At 39.2% G+C, this 21,711-nt stretch overlaps 1 protein-coding gene across 5 annotated transcripts in view; it reads right to left on the bottom strand.

Moving 5' to 3' along the window:
• Positions 1 to 21,711, bottom strand: part of ATP8A2 (ATPase phospholipid transporting 8A2) — a 330,711-nt gene that overhangs the window by 114,228 nt on the left and 194,772 nt on the right. For all 5 annotated transcript variants that reach the window (XM_051780106.1, XM_051780107.1, XM_051780110.1 and 2 more), the window contains 5 exons: positions 9,446 to 9,520; positions 6,809 to 6,931; positions 5,678 to 5,756; positions 2,314 to 2,375; positions 1,901 to 1,957 (listed from right to left, as the gene is read on the bottom strand). In XM_051780106.1, the coding sequence (XP_051636066.1) occupies positions 1,901 to 1,957; positions 2,314 to 2,375; positions 5,678 to 5,756; positions 6,809 to 6,931; positions 9,446 to 9,520 (396 nt within the window). The remainder of the gene's footprint in view (positions 1 to 1,900; positions 1,958 to 2,313; positions 2,376 to 5,677; positions 5,757 to 6,808; positions 6,932 to 9,445; positions 9,521 to 21,711) is intronic.

The raw sequence follows: 21,711 nt of genomic DNA, 5'->3' as shown, positions 1-21,711 counted from the left end.
CAGATGAGTTAAATGAATGACAGTCAGAAAAAAAGAAATTAAGGTTCTCACATAAAACCCAGACATAGTATATGGCTCTGCCATGTGTCCTATTTATCTGAAACAGTTCATGTAGTGTGATAAAGCAGTGAAGAAAGCTGTAAGGGTTTGGAAAAAAGCCTACTGCAGTATTCCAGATAGGTAACATGTAACATGAAACTGCTCCACGTAACTTTAATGTGCAGATTTTGTTATGCATCATGTTACCATTTTTCCAAAACCTTTCCTTTCACACTACCTACTGGATATACCATGCTCTCAACCACTTTGACTCTGTATTATTTATTTAAAGCTTTCCACTGAACCCATCGTGTTCTCCCAAGTGGCAGTGTCCCTGTAACTCTCAAGAACAAACTGCCTGTAAACAATCCACTTGATGATGGAGAAGAGGCTTAACTCTGGGTTGTACATTTAATACTCTTAAAGTAACCTAAAGATTCTCTGTGTGTTGATTCACTCAGCTGAAACAATAACTATAACCAACATAAGATTCCAAGAGGATAAGTTGATTCTAAACACAACTACTTTTCTGTGCATAACAATAATTTCTCTATCAAATGTCAGTGTTATAGAACACCGAGATCTACTAACCACTATGGTATCTTTTAAAACAAAAGTTTAGAAAAGAGGGCATCATGATTACCCCCCCCGTGACTGAAAAGACCAGTTACCAAGGGAAGAGGAGAGAGGAGAAACCATCAAATAAATCACAGTAAGACAGGATCTAAGCGGGCTAACATGCCTCCAATGCAGACTTGGATACCCTCTTCTAGTGCATGAGGGACTAATTTAAATATTTTTGCATTTTAAAACATTGGTACACAACACAGAACTGATTCATAAGCAACAGCAGAAAAAAAGAAGAGATTTTATTTTCAGATGAGAGAATGAGGCAGAAAATACTACCATCTCCCCAACAATTAAATAACTTGTACAGATACCATTTCATCTTTAAAATTCAGAACAGACATCATCTCATTGATTTTAATTCCTCTGTGAGGAATGAAATAAAACATAACTAACAAAAACAATGAGGGTACAAGATGTAAGCCAAGCCCCTCCAAGAAACTGGTAAAATGAGAATATACAGCATCCTCAAAACAGCAAAGTTTCTTTGTACATCACAAAAACTAGATTCCAATATGGTATCTTACTGGTGTGAAGAAACAGGGATTAGATCAGAATCAAAAAATGAGTGTTTCAGAGGGGCTGGGGGAAAGCAGGGGAGAAAGGTGTTGAAGGTTCATCAACACAGAAGCCCTCTCCTATCCCCACATACTCTTTGGAGGTCACTGCCCTGCTGAATTCTGTCACCTATCAGTAACAAAGCCCTCACTCATTGCAAGTAAATAACTCAAATCTGGGAATCAACATCAGTATTTAACTAACATCCTTATTACACTAAGTTTCCAAACAAAACTCTCAACCAATGTGAAGTCACTAGTTCTTTTTACCTGGTTCAAAGATGTTTTCAAAGCCCAGTTGTGTATCTGTGGGCAGACACCTTTTGTTCCCCATTGCATTAATTTTAAAGGAGCTACAGATCTATTTCCTTAAGCAATTACAGTAGTATGTTGATTTCATGCAAAATTTTCTCGTTTTTAAGTAGAGATGTTGACAATACACTTAAGCGTACTCTTCCCACTTCTGTCAGGCTGTCCTTTTTCATCACACATATCGTGTGATCTCTGAGTTCATTCCTCTCACATCTGTACTTAGGGAGCTTAGCAGTTTATCCTTACATGAAAGATCCAATTAGAACTCTGAAGTCTCAAGTGATTTTTAGTACTTCTTTTCTGCATTAATACTCATTAGGGAGGAAGGTGGGCTAATAAAATAAAAGATACTGGAAAACACTTACTCTAGTCCACGCAGTTGTTTCCAAGCCAGCTTTCAGACAAACAGTGACTACAACATACTGTAAGGGGAAAAAAAAAAAAAAAAAAGAAAAAAGACAACTTGATTACTAACACTTTCAAATTCAAAGATGTTCATGGCCCAATCTTCCCTTTACATCTCAAAAGCTACTACCATTTTAGGTAGCTAGCAACGCAGGAACTTGGCAGTGTGGGATTAGGGAAGGACAAGGCATAAGCTATTGCAGGCGCATGTCTGGGAAAAAATTAAAAAGAAAGAGGGAAAATCAGGCACACGGCATCAGTTTGATCTTACTTTACTCACACACTTTCTTCAGGTTTACACAGTTTTCTGGTGGTATAAAAAAGACTCTAAAGAATTCTACCATTCAAAAATTGCCAGGATGCACAAACTTACAGTGTAAACTATGTTTCCAACAAATAAATAGTCAATTCCCTGGCCATTTGTGAATACTGCATCTGAAAAAAAAAACATAAAAATTATCACATTTGACATTAGTGTATCAATGGAATGGATTAAATAACATAGAGATTTTCAGGAGAAAACAGCTGGTCCTAACCTTGCCTTTTTGAACATATAAAAGCACTTTTAGAAGCTGAGAAAATGGCAATGCAGAAGCTGTGCTAAGCCAGACCTCATACATGATGCTCAGATAGAGCATATATCCATAGCCCTGGTTGCCAGAAGCTGGCCTAGAAAAAGGGGAAATGTTTGCCAGAGTATAACATGTAATTTGCCTCTAAGAGCTAAGGTATGTGTGTCAATTTTTCTGTCAGTCTGTTCTGTACTACTTACTGTCACCTCTAATAAAACTCATTATTTGTGTGCTTGTGACGAAAAAGCCAGTAAAACACCAACTGATTTGTGGTGAAAGAGAGCTGAATTAAGAAGAAAACTTTTATCTGTAAAGAACACATGTAACATCAAAAATATCTCACGGGAAGTTAATTCAGTAACAGAGCAGTATTCAGCCTCCACATACCCTTTCTCTACTCAAGTGTGCACAAGGGTAAATACACGTTAATCTATCACGTGCAAGGGCCAACCTTGGCAATACTTCAAATGTCATTTAGTCTTCCTTAGCCCTTGTGGAATAAAACCGGAACACCACGAAAACAAACTAGACTGCCACACTAACGCCAAGTGAACTTAAACTCACAGGAGTTTTCAAGCATTACTCAAGCATGATAAGTACTGCTATTTTCACAGGTTTTAAGACAACTGCTGGAGAAATACAAGCACAGCAGGGATGAAAAACACTTAAGATAAAACCCTGGACCTATTCCTAAACACATACTGCCTAGCACAGTGTGCTTATATTATGACAGTACCATTTTGTTAGTTTTATTTGCAAAACTGAATCTGACATTCTTAAAGAAGGGTCATGTACTCCAGGATCAGTAAATTTTTAAGCCTATAAAGAAGCGTTTCAGACACCCTGACCTCTGTAGTGAAGACTCTGCCCAGTTTACAGATAAAAAATCCTCTATATTTAGTATGTGTAGTTAACCCAAGCTACCTGTTTTGTTTTTCTTCTACCATGGCTGCACGTGGTTGTCTCCAAAGAATTGACAGGCTGTGAGCATTTTCCAGAAATTGCTAGTTCTGTATCCCTGCTTGCTTTTCTCTTTTGAATGTTAACTACTAAGAAACAGCAGCAGATAGACCAGTCACAAACATTGGAACAGGAGTAAAGCCTGAGACAGCTTGGTTAGGAACTGGTTTGGTTTCTAGCCACAGGCATCTCTATCACCCCAACTCCTCCTGCAGTACATGGTGTGGTGTCAGGCATTTCCCACATCATTCACAAGTATATGTCAAGTTTTAAAAACTGTCATTTTGCTCTTTCCTCTGGTGTCAATGGAAAAGGTGAAGAGCACTACAGAATTCAGTCCTCCATGCCTGTTGAACTCTACTGATGCCAAAAGTCTCAGTTTATTAAGAAAAAGGTATGCCCAAATATGTATCAATTTTGATAGAATAACCTGACATAATGACTTGGCTGTGCTCTAGTGTAACATCACAGTGCACATTTAAGTAACTGAATAAATTTTGCTCTAAGTCTCAATTTTTTTAAGGTTACATTTTAATGCAGTAAGTTAACATCTTTCCCCCCTCCAGTGATTTGCATGACCTTTCACTTTAAAAGGCTATGCAGTCCTGAAAGGAATGATATTTCTGTTAATGAGAATAGCAGGACACTCAGTGAACATTCATTTCTGAAACTATACAAGTGCTCATTCATGGTCTATATGTACTTCATATTCTAAGGAACCTGACAGGTTAAAAACGTCCCAGTGTGAATGGCACATTTTTGTCTCTGGCACTGAAATCCCTTTGCACTTGGAAATGCAAAGAAACTTGAAAATTCAATATTCATTCTTCTTTGGAAAGCAAGCTAACAAACCTATTCAAAGGAACTCAAAGTTAGCCTTCGAGATGGTATTTTGGTCTTGTAATTTTAATTGGTGAAATGAAAAGTACATTATCTATTTAGGAACCAGAAAATATCTACAGAAGAAAAAAACAAAACTTGTACTTTTCCTTAGCTGTTACTACTACAGAAGTCAACCTGAAATTTCTGAAGTTGGATTTTAAGAGGAGCTATTCAAGATTAACATTTCTCATAAAAACAGTGAAAGAGAACAATAAAACACCTCAAATCAAAACAAAAACCACTCAACCATAAAAACTCCTCTCCCACAAAACTCAACCTTCTCCCAGTCCACATAGAGAGGAAAGGGAAGTCCCTTCTTTATAGGGTCCATCAGACAGCATGTGAAGCTCCCACTGAGGATACGATACTGACATTTTACTCAGCGAGATAGAGAAACATGAACCTGACTCCCACAAGTATCTTTACCATCATGCCTCTGATGTAAGCATTCATCTTCCTTCCCTTTCCATTTCTTTGAACTCCTCCCCAATTAATCCGTCCTGGACCTGAGAAGCTTTTCTTGAAATCAGTGTTTTCCAGGAAAGAGTTTCACTTTTGAAAAAATTGTTTGTTATTTTAGATAAATACTATCCCCTTCATCATCATCCCTAAATTCCTCATCTGATCTAGTCCTACTTCTTACTACAGTAAAAGAACAGATTTCCCACAGTTCCTCCCTCCCACACAACTATATTGATAGGTAGGAACCATGTGGGATTTACTGGTCCCTGAAATACCACGTAGTTGCATTACCCTTCATTAAAAGCAAGACTTAATAACACTAATTTGTACAACAAAAAGTCTCATTTCCCTAATATCTCTGGCTCTTGATCTGGTTTACTTCCATTTCAGCCAATTCATTTTTTCCTCCACAAGACTTAAATAGTAGTGAAATCTCTCTTTCATCCTACTTTTTACAGTACTGTATTATTGAATAGGAAAGGTTCAACAAGATATAAAGCAAATGGTTGTCAGGCAGCTGCTGTAAGAACATTATGCAGCTAGAAGTTGAGGTATCAACCCACTACCAAAAAAAAAAAAAAAGGCATTTTATAAGACATTATTCAGTATTTGGGTAAAACTTTCTGCAAAGCAACAGGTTCATTTTTCACATATTAAAGTCACTATATGAACAATAACTATGTTAAATTAGAATAATTTCTGAAAGCCACTAGGTAACTGGCAAAGTTCAGCAGCTACAGACTACTAACTGTCTGTCAGCATTATTTTCTTGAGACTTGTTAAGACCCCCTGTTCTGCAAACACACTGGCTCTGTAAAGCTGAACATCAGTTACTGACATAAGAAATAAAGAAGCCCTTACCATGCTCCAGCACTTTCAGTGGAAACCAGAAAAGAATGATGGAATGGATAAGGGCATTGATGCAGTGACCCCAGAAAACCTGAGGGAAAACAAACCAAGCCATCAGTAAAGTCCAAAACTCTTGACCTCTCTCTAACTCCTAACAAACACTTCATTGTGTAGTTTAGCATCGGACAATGTTTGTCCTGAAGTGAAATACCTAAAATTCTGCAGGATCTATTTCCTCCTATAATTTCTGGTTTTTCACAAGAAAAACACTGGTCCAGTTTGATCGTTTTATTCTACCAACTTAAAAGATAATAGGCAAGCACACTTGCAATTTAACATCTTTATCAAAATACAGCAGACAGACAGAGTCAACCTTCTTTAATTACCTCAAAGAGTGATTTTAAAAGATTGATTCAGTTTTCTCTTAATGGACAAATACTTTGTGCCCCATGGTTTTTAAGATAACAGCAGCTCTGTACAAACTAGAACTTTACGTACTCTACAATTTTGCCTTCAGATAAATCAAATGCACAGTTTCCGTGATTCAGAAGTAAATTTAGATGTGTTTGTTTCGGAATAAAGATGGAATACCAAATGCTGGCATTTTCCAGCATTTAAATCGCAAAATGAAGTAAAAAGCGTTCTTCAAAAGTCAGAAGACCAAATAAACCAATTCAAATTTTATTTTCCAAAAGAACTACTGGAATGGAGGTATAGTAAAGCTGTGAAAAAGCACCCTAGCAGAGAGCGTTATGAAAACATGTATATTAAATAAAATCCAGGTAATGTTATCCAGTTCCGTTGGAAGTGGCAAACCCATGACTTATCAGCAGTTGTGAATTGAAATATCATACTTTGATAGAAATCTTACTTTGAATCAAAGTTTATGGATATTTCAGGACCAGTTTCAGTTGAAGTCACAGCAGAAATCCTTATTTATAATACAATATTATTTTAAAATTTAATTTAAAAATTCTTGAAAATTAAAATATTCTTGAAAAGAACTAGGAGACGGAACAATCTTAATCTTAGTGGCTAGCATAAAGCAGAAGTAACAGTGGAAAACAAGTTATATTCTAACAAGAAAAATCTAGAAAATAAGAATGCCCATAGTTGCTCTTAAAGAAACAGACTTTCCCTTACCCTTGTGTTGAAACCATCTGCATTTTGAGTAATTTTGTATAGTTGTGGAAATCTAAGCATGCTATCTTGAGTACATGATCTTTCAAAAATTCCCAGAGTAAAGGGTGGCAGTGCTGTGAAAATCTGCAAGGAAAGCAAATACTAATTAAAAGCAGTTATTAGTTTTAAGTGGATCTCAGATAATATTTCATTATCTAGAAAACAGCAAAGTTCCCAGACTTCAGGGAAGACTCACTACTACCTAACATGTTATTTGACAATTTTAAGCAGTCCAAACAAGTCCAAACATGAATTTCAGCAATTCATAACTCTCAAACATTGACTTATGAACAAAAGAAACATGAAATAAAATTAGTATATTTAACCAATAAGCTCAAACCCAAGAAGTCAAGCATCATTATTTTCTGATGTAGCAGCTAATCTAGCAAGGGTCAAACACATCAGACTGCAAAGGAAAGACAAGTATTTTTACAAAATAGCCATGAGAATGGGTTCCAATACAGCTGCAGTTGTTGCCATAATTAAATATGTAATATATTTAATCAGAGCTAAGTTTACAGACAAAGCAAATGCGGAAATCACATTTAAAAAAAAAATCTACTGAAAAACAAAGGCCATTCTGCATTATGGTATTTTGGAGATTCCCCTGGCAGGCATGAAACGATAGGAACAAATTAACTGCAGTATATGTCTGGCTGTGCTATGGGCAGACTCCTAGATGACCAAGCCTCGGAAGCTTTCCAAGAGAGGCAGCAGGACGCTTTGCCAGAAGCAGAGTAAATTAGCCTCCACTGACTTTGACATTGCTGCTCTTAAAGTGTTTCCAGGATCTGAGGCAGCTCATTTAAAGCCAGCTTGGGTATCCGTGTTTCTTGCAGTCTGCAGTGCAGGCACAGACTGAAAATAACACCACCGTGGAAGTCTGAATACTAAACTCCATTCAATTCCTTGCACATTAACAGTTTATGTCAGAAACATCAGTACTAATCTTATACATACATATATTTTTAACAGTTTGAGAAATATCCTTGAGGTTAAGAAACAGCTTGGAGTTATGAACTGTTTCAAGTGTGCATGTGTATCTGCAGAAGTTGGGTTGTGGTTCCCACCAGGAGCGAGCTGGCAGTCAGGGACAAAGAACAACACACAGTGGAAGAGAGACGAGTGAGAATCGGTAATTACAACCCTAGATCCAGAGGGAATTGTGTGTCTTTTGCTCATAAAGTGATAAACCAGATGGTGAAAATGGCAGCAGGCTGGGGGTAGGGAACTGAAACAAAGACCACTGGTCCAATATATTCCATAGAAGGCCATGTTCTCACACAGCTTTAATGTATTTTGCCAGGTTTCCTATGCTTATTGGGGCATTTACATTCTCACTTGAAGTAAATCTTCTAATGGTTCTGTTTATGAAGGCAAACCTCCAATGTGAACCAGTACAAAATCAGGAATTATAATGCTACTATGATTTCATACACTTCATATTTTAATGAGACTACTAATGAAATAAAGGGTTAATCTGCACAGAATAGAATGACAGATCTAAAAGCACTTCAAAATCTAACCCCTTCAAACTGTGGAAGTCCCTAATAACCTACTAGCACTTGATTCTTCACAAGTCCACGCAACCAGTTCTAATTTTAGAAAATACTAAGCTTATAAAACAAGGTTTAATTTCTACTTCACTGGTTATAGAAGATGAGTTTCATCCAGAAGCTTTAGGTAGGGTAGGTAAATTCATCAAATGAGGTTTAAAGATAATAGATGCAAATATCTAAATACAAATGACAGAGACTGAGTAACAGTCAAGAAATTAGGGTGAAGAGAATCAAGGGAATGATAAATCCTTGAATAAATATCTTCCACTAAGAGTATCAAATTTTATGGAATATGAGGGTTTGTGTCATCATTTTTAAAATTAATGTGACAGAAGTTAAGTGTTTCCATTAATACTACTCAGTGATAATTTGCTGGTTTTTTCTGTATTATCATATATTTGGAATGAGTTTTCTTAAAGAAAAAAATTAAATTTCCTCCCTGCAAAGAGAAATCCAAAGGATTCTCCAACAGTGACAGTGTACACAGTGTAGCACTCTGCAGACCACGGCAAAAATCAGAAATCACTCACAAACTGACACATCCTGTCCTTGGTTCAAGTGAAAAATGCTGGTTACACAGTGATGCTACTTCTCTTTCTGTACCTAATGTAGCATGAGTCAACCCAAAGCATCTGCATGACACTTATCTGAGCATCTAACTCTTATGGGGTCTGAGAGAAAAAAAATTAATCAAAACTCAAAGATTAGGACATTTTGAACATGAACTATCAGCAAAATATTCGGTAGAAAAGACTGAAGATGCTTTGAAAGAGGAAATCAAATTCTATCTAAAAATCTGCAGAGCTTTATTGCAGGTTACATTAGGCTAATCATCTATTTTCAAGGCATTCTCCCAAATTTATTTTTGTGATAAAAGCATCATTTTAAATTACTTTTTTCTTACCTCAAAGTGGATTCAAAATGATTTTTACAAATGAACTCACCTTCCCTCATATATGTCTATGACAGGTACCTGTGAAAAATGGGACACAACAAAATAATATACAAGTCCCCAGCATTACCAAGTCAAAACACTTACCACGTTATACAGACCAATGCACCATCGCTCAAATAAGATCTGCCCAGAAAATCCATTAACGAAAGCAAACCAAAGCTGAAAAAGAGACAAGTTACAAAAAGCTTTAGATTACTACTGCAGTATATGTTTCCATTACAGTAGAGAAGGATGTGGAATACAGACCACCATCTGGAGACAGCTGCTTGTCATGCTCTAAAAACAATTATCAGGAGTGCAAAGCAGTTACTCTCAGGTCTTACATTTTAAATACTGAGTGAGTACTTCTTGTTTAAAATAAAATACTTAGGTGATGGAGCAATTTGTTTTACTTGCATCACTACACTAAAAAAATAGATGGTCTCAAACTATTTCAAAATCCTTAACACTGGCAAATTAACATGCTTGAAGCCAGAAACCAATCTCATTTCCATTGTGGTCAGCAAAGACTAGAATTTTCAAGGTGTGTTTTGATGGATGCGCTGCTTGTGTCCTATTTTTACAGTCCCAGAACTGCAGTGATATCTGCTTGTCGGTCACATTATCATGATTATATGACAGTTTTATTGTCTAAATGATGCAAACATAATTATTTAATAAACCACCAACTTAACAATCAAAATTGGAAGAAATTGCACAAAGAGGTTGGGGAGTCTCTATCCTTTTACAAGTTTACAGAACTTGCCCAATTGGACAAGCCCTGAGCAATCTGGTTTGCATTTCATGTTCACCCTACATTAAACAAGAGGTTGGACTATATGGACTCCAAGTTGCCTTCAAACAGATTCTGTAATGCCACGATCCCAGGAAACAGCTGTAAGCTTCAGTGCACAGGTAAACTTTTCTGAGCCCTTCCTTGGACCCAACTTCCTTGAGCCTACTAATCTTGCTTAAGCACCTTTTTTAAGCACGAACTGCTTTACTGGGTTGGAACAAAGTTTCTCAGTCAGTGGGCATTGAAAGAAGCTTAGGAAAGAATATAATAAGAAGGGGAAAAAATTATCTTTTTGCAAGTAAATTGGCAACTGGAAGAATAATAGCAGCATATCCTGTGACACATTTTTTAGAATCATAGAATCATAGAATCAGTTGGGTTGGAAGGGATCTCCGAGATCATCAAGTCCAACCCTTGATCCAACCCCACTGCAGTTACTAGACCACGGCACCAAGAGCCACATCCAGTCTCTTTTTAAAAATCTCCAGGGATGGAGAATCCACCACTTCCCTGGGCAGCCCATTCCAATGTCTGACCACCCTCTCTGTAAAGAAATTCTTTCTAATATCTAACCTAAACCTCCCCTGGCACAACTTGAGACCATGCCCTCTTGTCTTGCTGATGGTTGCCTGGGAAAAGAGACCAACCCCCACCTGGCTACAACCTCCTTTCAGGGAGTAGAAAGGAGAGTGATGAGGTCTCCCCTGAGCCTCCTTTTCTCCAGGCTGAACAGCCCCAGCTCCCTCAGCCTCTCCTCATAGGACTTGTGCTCCAGTCCCTTCACCAGCCTTGTTGCTCTTCTCTGGACCTGCTCCAGCACCTCAATATCCTTCCTGAACTGAGGGGCCCAGAGCTGGACATAGTACTCAAGGTGTGGCCTCACCGGCACTGAGTACAGGGGAAGAATCACTTCCCTGGACCTGCTGGCCACGCTGTTCCTGATACAGGCCAGGATGCCATTGGCCTTCTTGGCCACCTGGGCACACTGCTGGCTCATGTTCAGCTTCCTGTCAATCCAAACTCCCAGGTCCCTCTCTGTCTGGTTGCTCTCCAGCCACTCTGTGCCCAGCCTATAACGCTGCAGGGGGTTCTTGTGGCCAAAGTGCAGGACCCAGCACTTGGCCTTGTTGAACCTCATCCCATTGGAATCAGCCCAACTCTCCAACCTATCCAGGTCCCTCTGCAGAGCCCTCCTGCCTTCCAGCTGATTGATACTCCCCCCCAACTTGGTGTCATCTGCAAATTTGCTGATGATGGACTCAATCCCCTCATCTAGATCATCAATAAAGATATTAAACAGAATTGGACCCAACACTGATCCCTGGGGGACACTCCCAGTGACCAGCTACCAACTGGATGCAGCACCAGTCACTACCACTCTCTGGGCCCGGCTCTCCAACCAGTTCCTGACCCAGCATAGGGTGCCCCTGTCCAAGCCGTGGGCTGCCAGCTTTTTCAGGAGTATGCTGTGGGAGATGGTGTCAAAGGCCTTGCTGAAGTCCAGGTAGACACATCCACATCCTTCCCCTCATCCACCAGGTGGGTCACCTGATCATAAAAGGAGATCAGGTTGGTCAGACAGGACCTGCCCATCCTAAACCCGTGCTGGCTGGTTCTGATCCCTTGTCCATCCTGTAGGTGCTGTGTGATTGCACTGAGGATGATCTGCTCCATAACCTCGCCAGGCACTGAGATCAGGCTGATGGGCCTGTAGTTTCCTGGGTCCTCCTTCCGGCCCTTTTTGTGGATTGGCGTGACGTTCGCCAACTTCCAATCATCTGGGACCTCCCCAGTGAGCCAGGACTGTTGATAGGTGATGGAGAGAGGCTTGGCGAGTTCTTCTGTCAGCTCCCTCATCACTCTAGGATGGATCCCATCTGCTCCCATAGACTTGTGGGGATCCAAGCAGCTCAGCAGGTCACTGTTTCCTTCTGGATTACAAGGGGGTTGTTCAGATTCTTGTCTCCTTCTACAAGCTCCAGAAGTCAGCTGTCCTCAGGACAACCTGTCTTACTGTTGAAAACTGAGACAAAGAAGGTGTTAAATACTTCAGCCTTTTCCTCATCTTTGATAACTATATTCCTGCCCATAGTCGGTAAAGAATGGAGGTTTTCCTTGCCCCTCCTTTTGCTATTGATGTATCTGTAGAAGAACTTTTTGTTATCCTTCACAGAGGTGGCGAGATTCAGTTCAAGTTGTGCCTTCGTCACTCTAATTTTCTTTCTACATCACCTAACTATATTCCTAAACTGTTCCTGAGTAGCCAGCCTTTTTCTCCATAATTGGTAGGCTCTCTTCTTTACCCTAATTTCTTTCAAAATCTCCCTGTTCAGCCAGACTGGTCGTCTTCCTTGCCGGCTCGCCTTTCGGTACACGGGGACAGCCTGCTCCTGTGCTTTCAAAACTTGCTTCTTGAAGTACATCCATCCCTCCTGGACCCCTTTGTTTTCAAGGGCTGTTTCCCAGGGTACACTTTGAACCAATCTTCTGAATAGGCTGAAATCTGCCCTCTGGAAGTCCAACGTAGAGGTTTTATTGATGGTCCTCTTTGCATCCCTGAGTATTGAAAACTCTGTTATTTCATGATCACTGTGCCCCAGACGTCCACTGAGCACCACATCTCCCACCAGCCCCTCTCTGTTTGTGAACAGAAGGTCTAGCAGGGCTCCATCCCTGGTAGGCTCATTTACCAGCTGGAGTAGGAAATTATCCTCTGTACACTCTAGGAATCTCCTAGACAGCCTCTTCTCCGCTTTGTGGAGTTCCCAGCAGACATCTGGCAGGTTAAAGTCACAAGTTCACATTGCATGGGATGCACTAAGTATTACAGAGCAGTGAAGTGACAAGCACACTTATTCCCTTCTCGCCCCCTGAGAGCCCATGACACTTACTGCCAGGTATCTTTTCTGTCACCATTCTGTCGTTCATACGGCAGCACTCTCCTACCAGCATTGTTTGTTCTCTGGCTCACTTGTGCAGTACTAGCGTCCTAGGAAAACACCTCAGATAGCATTTACTTAACTGTACGTCATCTGATCTTTTCTCTACTCCCACCCAAAGTGGATATAGAATAATTAGGAAAGAAGACAAGAAAATGAGACTGCATCAAGACCTACCACTGTTTTCATAGATGCAATATCTAAACAGACTAGGACTCTTTAGCGTGGGACAGAGGTAACTTAATTGAAGATTAAAATATTTACAAGACTGGTAAGAATAACAAATAGCTGTTCAAACAGGCACTACTGCAAGACACGAAATTAGCAGGCTACACAAAAGGAAAAAGTGAAATGCTTTCACACGATACATTGCTGATCTATGGAAATGCATGCTAAATGATGCTGCGGATGCGAAAGGCAATTAGAAAAAAATCACAGAAGGAAAGCTGGACACCAGATGAGAATGTCAGAGAACTATCACTGTTCACAAATCAGAGACCGGGTTAGTTGAGGTCTTATTCTGACCCTCTACAGCTGTTCTTACAGCTACTATATTGCCATTCTTTTTTAAAATTAATCGGTTCTAATGCACTCTCAGTGTTCAAGTAAAAAGCAATTACACTGATCCCAACTCATCTGTTTATAGCTATGCCTTGCACAGTAGGTCAGTTATTTTAACTTATTTCCCACCATTTTTTAAACCTTCATCCGCTCTTTCTAGTAGGGAGTTCCTATTTATTTCACAACATAGTATTCTGAAGTTTGCACTTCTCCATACCTGCAGTTTGTAGTTTACAGTGCCCTTGTAAGCCTTCTTAAGGGTCACCAGCTTCACTCCATTACCACTTAGTTGAAATGCACCAGCCTAGAATATACTAGCAAAATATTTCTTAGGTTTCCTAAAAAAAGTGCCTCTTTCTTTCACATTGTCAAATACGCATTAAATTAAATAAGCATTTAAGCATTCACCTCATCAGCGCTGTCCAGAAAAAGGACAGAAGACACACTCTACACCCCAACTTTTTATCATCACTTCTATTGTATTGAAACCTTGAACAAATACTCTCCTTATCTTCCTCTAAGGATGCAATTCATGGCCCAAAGTAGCACATTGACCAGTGCACTCTCACCCTTGCAGTGTTTCAGTCAGTTGTATAAATCAGCTCTTCAAATGAAACATATGAAAGATCTTTGGTAGAAAGCCTGAGGTCCCAAAAAGAAACCACAATTAATTTGGGGCTGTCAAGTTAGGAACTGGAGGGTTTCTTCTAGGAAGAATCAGAGCTTTAAAAAAGTATACTCACAGATATTTAGCAATAATGACCTAGGCATTTATCATCTCCAGGCTTCTTGCAATTAATTGCAACGATGAATGAGGGCAGCAATTCTAGAAACCATAAATAGCTCACAAATCAGAAGCCTGTCTGGCTTAGTCGGCAACCTCAGACTGTGCTCAGTTTTCTAGATCCCACTGGGCAAAGCAAACTTCAAAGGTTTGGTAGCAAATGATGAGGCCTTTTATAACATTGGCTCATGCTCCTTAGGAAACAATTGCTTTCTGAAACCATAGCCTCCCACAACTAGTCCTCCAGCAACAGACATTGCTGATTTTCCATCAAGAGGGGAAAACAAAGCAGCCAGACTTTCTGTAGCTGGCCCATGGCTAGAAGACAAGCCCTAAACCAGGCAAATCTAACATCTTAGATTCTTAGATTCACATTTCCCAACAAAAATATTAGCAATACTGATAGAATCACATAAAACTTGTGAAAATCATAGCTGTTAAGACACCTTACAAACCAGCATACTATCAAAGTACAAGTGAAAAATACCCATTCAACAGCCCAACTCCTTCTACTCGAAAGGTACTACCCTACGACAACTGTGATGCAGAATTCATTAAAGATCCTGCTAAAATGACCTTGAGATGAGTCAATTACCATAGGAGAATAGATGTGTCTGACTGGGGTAAACATATCTGGCATCACTATTTTTAGTCTTCTGCAGCATCTTTCAACACTGAAAGATATTTTCTATAGAGAAGTTTTCTTCTTATTTCAAGGCTGATATAACTTGGCTAGGGAAGAACTGACATTTAGGAAGTTCAGTGTTCTGCCATTTCCACAGTCCAATTTGAATTCTTCTTCTTTTGGCAGGATCCATACAGGTGAAAATTAGAATCATGAACATTCCCAACACTTATGTATGTCTGTGTGCACCACAGGCTCCAAACAGAAGGCAAAAGCTTGGTTTTGCCACAAATTCACATTATCAAATGCCAATTGACAGAAAGACTGTGGGATACTGTCTTATACTTCCTCAATATCTTAGTGTCAAGAGGAAATCAGATACTCTGCATAAAATATATATTTTAAATTTAACACTAGCCATAAACTGTCATGCATGGTTTAAGGACCAGCTGTTTGTAAAGAGAGTATGGTACACTTTAAGGTCAGCGAAGGGAAAAAACCCCTCCACTTCAATGTTCCTGTTAACAAAATGTACTAAATATATTTGAAGTTGCAACAACCCATGCTTGACTCAGACTCGGTAAGCTGGTAGGAAAACTTGCCAAGTCTGGCTGGCTTGCCAAGCTCCAGGGGTTTGCAAGGCTCAGCTCCAGTACTGCTATGAACAAATGGGCCCAAAGTTATTAAACCTCTTTTCTGGCTGGAAAAAAGAAATCTTTTCACTTTAACTATTACTTAGCTGCCAAAAAGCTGGAAAAACTTATTTGTAACTCAGCTACAAAATATATATTTTTCTCCCAAGGAAAAAGAAGTCCAATTTAAAAGTAAAGAGATTCAGACCTAAGGCTGAAATCTGGGTCAATATATTGCTGTGCTTTATTACAGCAGATATTGCAAAGATGTGAAACCAGTAGGTACTGTGCAAAAAGAAACTGGAACATGTTGCAAACTGAAAACTAGCCCATGGTTCCTGCCTTGAAGTGTGGTTGCACTCTTTAAATAAGAAACTCCACTGCTGAGGCACTTGATGCCAGCTGTGATGCGGGCACTTTGCCACTAGAGAAAGAGGAGAGGGAAATAAATCAGAGGTCAGCAAAAGCCAACAGATGGTAATACTTGGTTAATATTGACTTCAGCTGCAGGCATGCCAAAAGATCTCAAGGTAGAACAGTCCTGCACTGCTGTTTTGAGCCACCCAGCCCATCCACCTGCTCTAGAGCATATTTTGAGAAAAGATCAAGTATTATTTTCAAAAAATATTCCCACTCGAGCAAGTTGGAATGCAATTTTAATTGCATTATTGCTTCATGCATAATTACTGCAAAATTAATGCCTGAAATAGTAGGAACTAATTTATTTAAGTGCTCTAAGGCACTGGGATAGCAAATCATCTATTCTAAACGTGTATATTTATGAAATCTTGATAATAGACAGCTTAACGAGTACTAGAAATGTTTTTGCAATTCTGCTAGAGGGCACAGAAAGCTAATGTAGTCAGGGTATCAACAATTGCCACAGGCACCAATTACAGCCAGACTGGATGCCTTTATTATTCAGAAATTAGTTAAATTCTCAAAATATCCTCTCTCAGCACACACACATTTTGCATGTTCTTTACCAAATAGGCTCATTTACAGTTTGCCCAATAAAGCAGGTTTGTGTGTCTCCTGTGCAGTTGATTAATAATGTATCCTGATTTAAAATCTCTCATTACAGATGTCGCTCTCAATGCCAGGCTCTTATTCCTGCCCAAATGCTCACAGCCTTAAAATAATCCCTTCATTAGAGAATGTACAGAACCAATTTTATAATACAGGTAAAGCATCTTGGTAATAAGATTTGACAGGGTAGGCATGGCTGCCTGAGACTCAGTCTTCATTTGCTGAGGAATATTTCTCTCGCTCCTTTTATTCCCCCCAGTGTTTATTAACTCTTTGCTGAAAAGAGATTGATATTTTACAATTGAAAAGCATTTGCTCTAGGCCTGTGCACCCCAAACAAGTGCCTATTCAAGGTTAAAAATCATCTCCAGTCTTGTCTGCTAGTGTTAAAAATTATTTTCAAAGCTTCATGCTGCTTTTGTCTCATTAAAAAAACCCCTATGCATTGACTGCAATGTTTTGTCAGGTACATACTAAAGAAGCCAAGATAACAGAGATTTCCTAGCTTTAAACACTGATTTATTAAATAAGCCTAAACAGCAATTATTTCTTCTGTTGCTGACTTCGTAGGGTTTATATAGCAGAGATTTTATCAGCTTTATCCTTCTCTGCTTATAGAAGAAGCATACGTAGAAAATTGTATTCCTTCTTTATACAAGTTGTTTGAGTGCTCCTCTAACCAATATCCTTTCCCAAAGCACAGGTAACACTCAACAGGAGGTGCACAGAGCAGAATAGAAAAGAGGAAGGGGGCAAGAGGAGCCTCACCCCACACTTAAACACACAATTCTTAAAGTTTAAAATCCATGGAATAATTCTGAAGACTTAAAAATTAAATAAGAAATAGCAAAGTTCTGTTTTTTTCCCTCAGTAGTTAAAGAATAATCATGCTGCTTGTCCTGGGAGTTTTGAGCATTGTGGAAAGATACTACACCTGCAGAAGACTACACAGTATACATCAAAGGACCTCGCCACTAAGACGTAAGAAGTTTGACTCTTCCAGCAACACTTGGCCCCAATATGCTGATTAATGTGTTTAAAAAAATCAACAAAACATAGCAGGCCATGCAAACGCCTTTTGTGAGGTGGTGGTTTACTTTTTTGTGTCCCTTGAGTTACACAAACATCTCATCAGTATGCCAAATTATGCTTTTAATGTTTACGTCACTGGTAAAATGAATATGCAACCCATTAGAACAAATTTAACAGAGCTGTAATCTAACATTTTGGGTTTTTCTTAAACCTTATGAAACAAAGCAGAGAAAAGGCAAGCTATTTCTCCAGCTCTTTTTGTATTAAGTATTCCAGGGACTTAATATTTGCCTAGCACACTAATTGCTGCAGAAGCAAGCCTATGATAACATGATAAGAAATGGCCTGCCTTGCCAAAGGGCAGGTGTACTTTCCAGAAACTTTGGATGAACTTAGGAATCCCTCAGAACACTCCCCTTCAACAAAGTCAGCTCTTCCCAGTTTGTTTTTCATCCTTCCTTAAGTTTTCTGGAGTATCAAGAAAGCTGAGATTGCTACACTAAGATTGTCTGATTTATAAGGCAACAATCTTGAACTCACAGGACTCACACAGTGACTTTCCAAAACTCAAATTATACAACAACATGGCTCTGGACAGTTCAGTCAAGCCCTGTCAGGATGCAGAGCTTCAACATATCTGCACAGTCAAAGGGATCTAAAACCACAGTTAGAGCAAGGCTACCAGGACCGATGATGCTGGGAAATTGCTGATCATTTTCCAGTGCCCTGCTCTGGCTGGGAGTCAGACTGAGACAGCTGGAAGGTACACTAGCTGAGAGGAAACAAGGCAGGAGCTTGTTGGCTACATCCTACTCCTATCCCTGCTTAGGGAACAAGGTGGGCTCAGCTGCTTGGTTACTAAGCTGGAAACATCATGCCAGGCTGCCGTCTGCTGCTCAGCAATGCAAACTCATGCCATGAACTCCCAGTACCATCAGCCTTTCTTTACAAAGCAAACACTACTTGTAACACTCCTTTATTTAGCAGCAAGAAAGCAACTATAAAGAAAGGTTTCCACTGACATGGAAGATGCACTTATGCACACAAGAGTGACTGCAGGGTTGGAGTCAATTCAGTAGTGATAATTTTTTTTGGGGGGGTGGGGGTGGAGGGGGGTTGTTTGGGGGTTTTTTTGCCTCCCAGATTTGCCTGATCAAATTCTTTAGTTGCCCTTGAGTACTAGCATATAATTGTGGAACTGAGAAGTACAATATGACTATTAATAGCTTATGGTATCTCCTCAGCACATAATCATGCCAGACTGGTCTTGCTACAACTTTCACAATTGTGTAAATGACTCACTTCACAAAAGAGAGCTAAGTGGTATCTTTAACCAATGATAAAGTAATAGAAGTGCTTTAGGTTTATTATTCTTAATTTGTTCTATAGTGCTGAAATAAACAGATAAAAAAAGATAGAAGTTAAACTATTTACATTAATAGGTGAGAAAACATCAACAGTTTCAGGTAACTTATCCACCCAACATTTTGCTAAGCACTTGGAATCCATTAAGAAAAAATATGTCTGAAAGCAAAAAAGGCAGCATTTGAAATAGAAGATTAGGGAACTGCTGAAGAAAGGATGCTACTACTATAAGCCAAGTAAGGGCAATGGAAAGAAAGCACAGAAACAGCTACAAAAAACACCAACCAATCTGATATTGGACATACAAGCAGAAGGAAAGCCAACAAAACACACAGCACTCCATGAGTGAAGCCTGATAATGCCACAAGTCCAAAGAGACGCTAAACGCACCAAGGTTCTTGATATCTGGGATGTATACTAGGGCTCACTGCAGCCTGAATAAAACACATCATCACAGACTGTAACAACAAAATATTTCAACACCTCTCATACCAAAACAGGAAAATACAGAACACAAATCTGGCCCTAGAAAAAACTACAGATAATGCAAAAAGATCCCCAACCCACCCCCCCAATATTGTGTGTATCTGGTAAGAGGAGAGTAGAAATCTCAAAAAGCAGTACATAAATACCCAAATTAGAACTGTCTATCTCTGTGGAACACTGGTAGAATACACCTGGGTCTGACTCCAGCTGGAACTGGCCTTACAGTACCACACATTCTGCCACATATACACACACACATGCGATGAAGTGACTAACAAGCAGCCTGTTTCTCTCAAGTCACAGCATAATGTTTTCACATCCTGTTAGGTGAAACACAACAAAATCCCAACCCCAGACCTCATTCCTGTAGTAACCCAGGATAGCATTGCAAGAACATAGGAACACGTAGGTTTTTTTGAATCCAGAAGCATTAACCCTTTAGGTGCAGAGGTTACCAGGAAGGAGCAAGATAGGTATTGAATTAGAGAAAGGACCATGTAGAATGGTGTAATTCATTAAGAAAACGGTACTACTTTTGCTCTTAAGTTTGCTTCTTCTCGTAGCATTGTGTGGCTGGCAGTTTCCATTTAATCTATATGTTGTTTAATGAAGTAGAGTTACCAATCCATGTCCAAATGCACTCATTTGTACCTGTATATGGCACAAACGTCACTAGGATAAAAATTAATATGGAAATCAATATTCATTTAATGTAGCTAAAATACAGTTGTGCATTCTTATTTCTTTGATATGAACCTAGGCAATGTCTTAGAGTAATAGGGATTATTTTAAAATTTCCAAGGACCAGATGCAATCCCAGAACTGACTGAATAAAGCTGATGGTGACCAAGACCCTGTCACTATTCAGCTCCTATCTTATAGGACATTTTACTTCAATTCTTTCTCTTCTTACTTTTCTTCACACAAGTCCCTTATGTTACTGTTATAAAAGCAGGTTCACAGACTTTGCTTTTCTTGTCACCACATAAAGGAATCCTTCTGCAGAGCTGCTGAATTAAGCGTAATAGGAGCAGTTCTGTAGCAAGGTCATTTCAGGTCTGGAACTGCAGTCCCCTTAGGATTCCCTGTTATGGCTACATGAAGTGCCAGGTTCCCCTTGCAAGTCTGTTTTTTCCCTCCTTTCTCCCTATGAAATAAAATTCAGTCTCTCTAAGACCTTGAATTAAGCTACTTTTATCCAGGAAGTTTATATGAAGTTTTCTGACAGCTTGGAACCCAAAGAAAATAGCAAAATTAGCAACAGAAAAAAGTCAAATCACTACAGAAACTGCAGCCCATCTTCTGTCATACTGACAAGAGTAAACCTTCACAGGGGTAATCCCAGGAGCAGCCCATGTTTCTCATTACCCACAACTCTATTAGCATTTCAGCACAGAGACAACATTCTAGCCCAAAATTACCAGGGCACAGGATGCAATCTAAAAAGCTTCCCACTACTTTTATTGCATTTGTTCCATTTCTAGTAATACAACCATTTTCTTGGTCAGTGGGAGTCTTAAAACAGACAGGACTTAGCATTTTCCTTTTTACATGGCTGCTTTTAAACATGCTACTCCTTCTCTTAAGGCTCCAAGACTAGTTCACAAAAGGTCTGTCCCCTGCTCTCTTTGCCTCTCCTCTCATGTAGAAAATATATACAATATTGATAACTTAAGTCTAAATTTATTTCTTTACGTGCTGGCAAAAGCTAAAAGAATTGGGTCCTAAACATCTTTTGCCAAAATATGCAGCACATTGTAAACATGTGCAATCACTTCACTGGTAAATTACTCATTGATGTACTTCTCACTAAAGAAATAACGTTTGAACTTCTCTTGGAAAGCGATTAGCTTGCTTTCACTGTGATACGTACAAAGAAATTCTTGGTAACCCTTTAGAGCATTTGCTGTATCTTCTCTTATATCTGTGTACAAAGAAAAATCAAAGTAGCTAGGAAAACACCTTAGATGAGAAAATGGGAGGCAGGGACATATGTACGGAAAGCATCCATACCATGATTCACTTGATCTAGCTGCTGTACACATCCCTTCTAGTTCTTCAACAGTAGTTGTACTTCAGAACTAGATTCAGGTGCATAAAAGCACCTGAAGAATGCAGGAGG

Source organism: Manacus candei, unplaced genomic scaffold (genome assembly GCF_025592945.1).
Source record: "Manacus candei isolate 608988 ecotype Guabito, Panama unplaced genomic scaffold, ASM2559294v1 h1tg000014l, whole genome shotgun sequence".
NCBI lineage: Eukaryota > Metazoa > Chordata > Aves > Passeriformes > Pipridae > Manacus > Manacus candei.
Note: the sequence above shows the minus strand (reverse complement) of the source record. Positions and strands in the feature narration are given on the sequence as shown.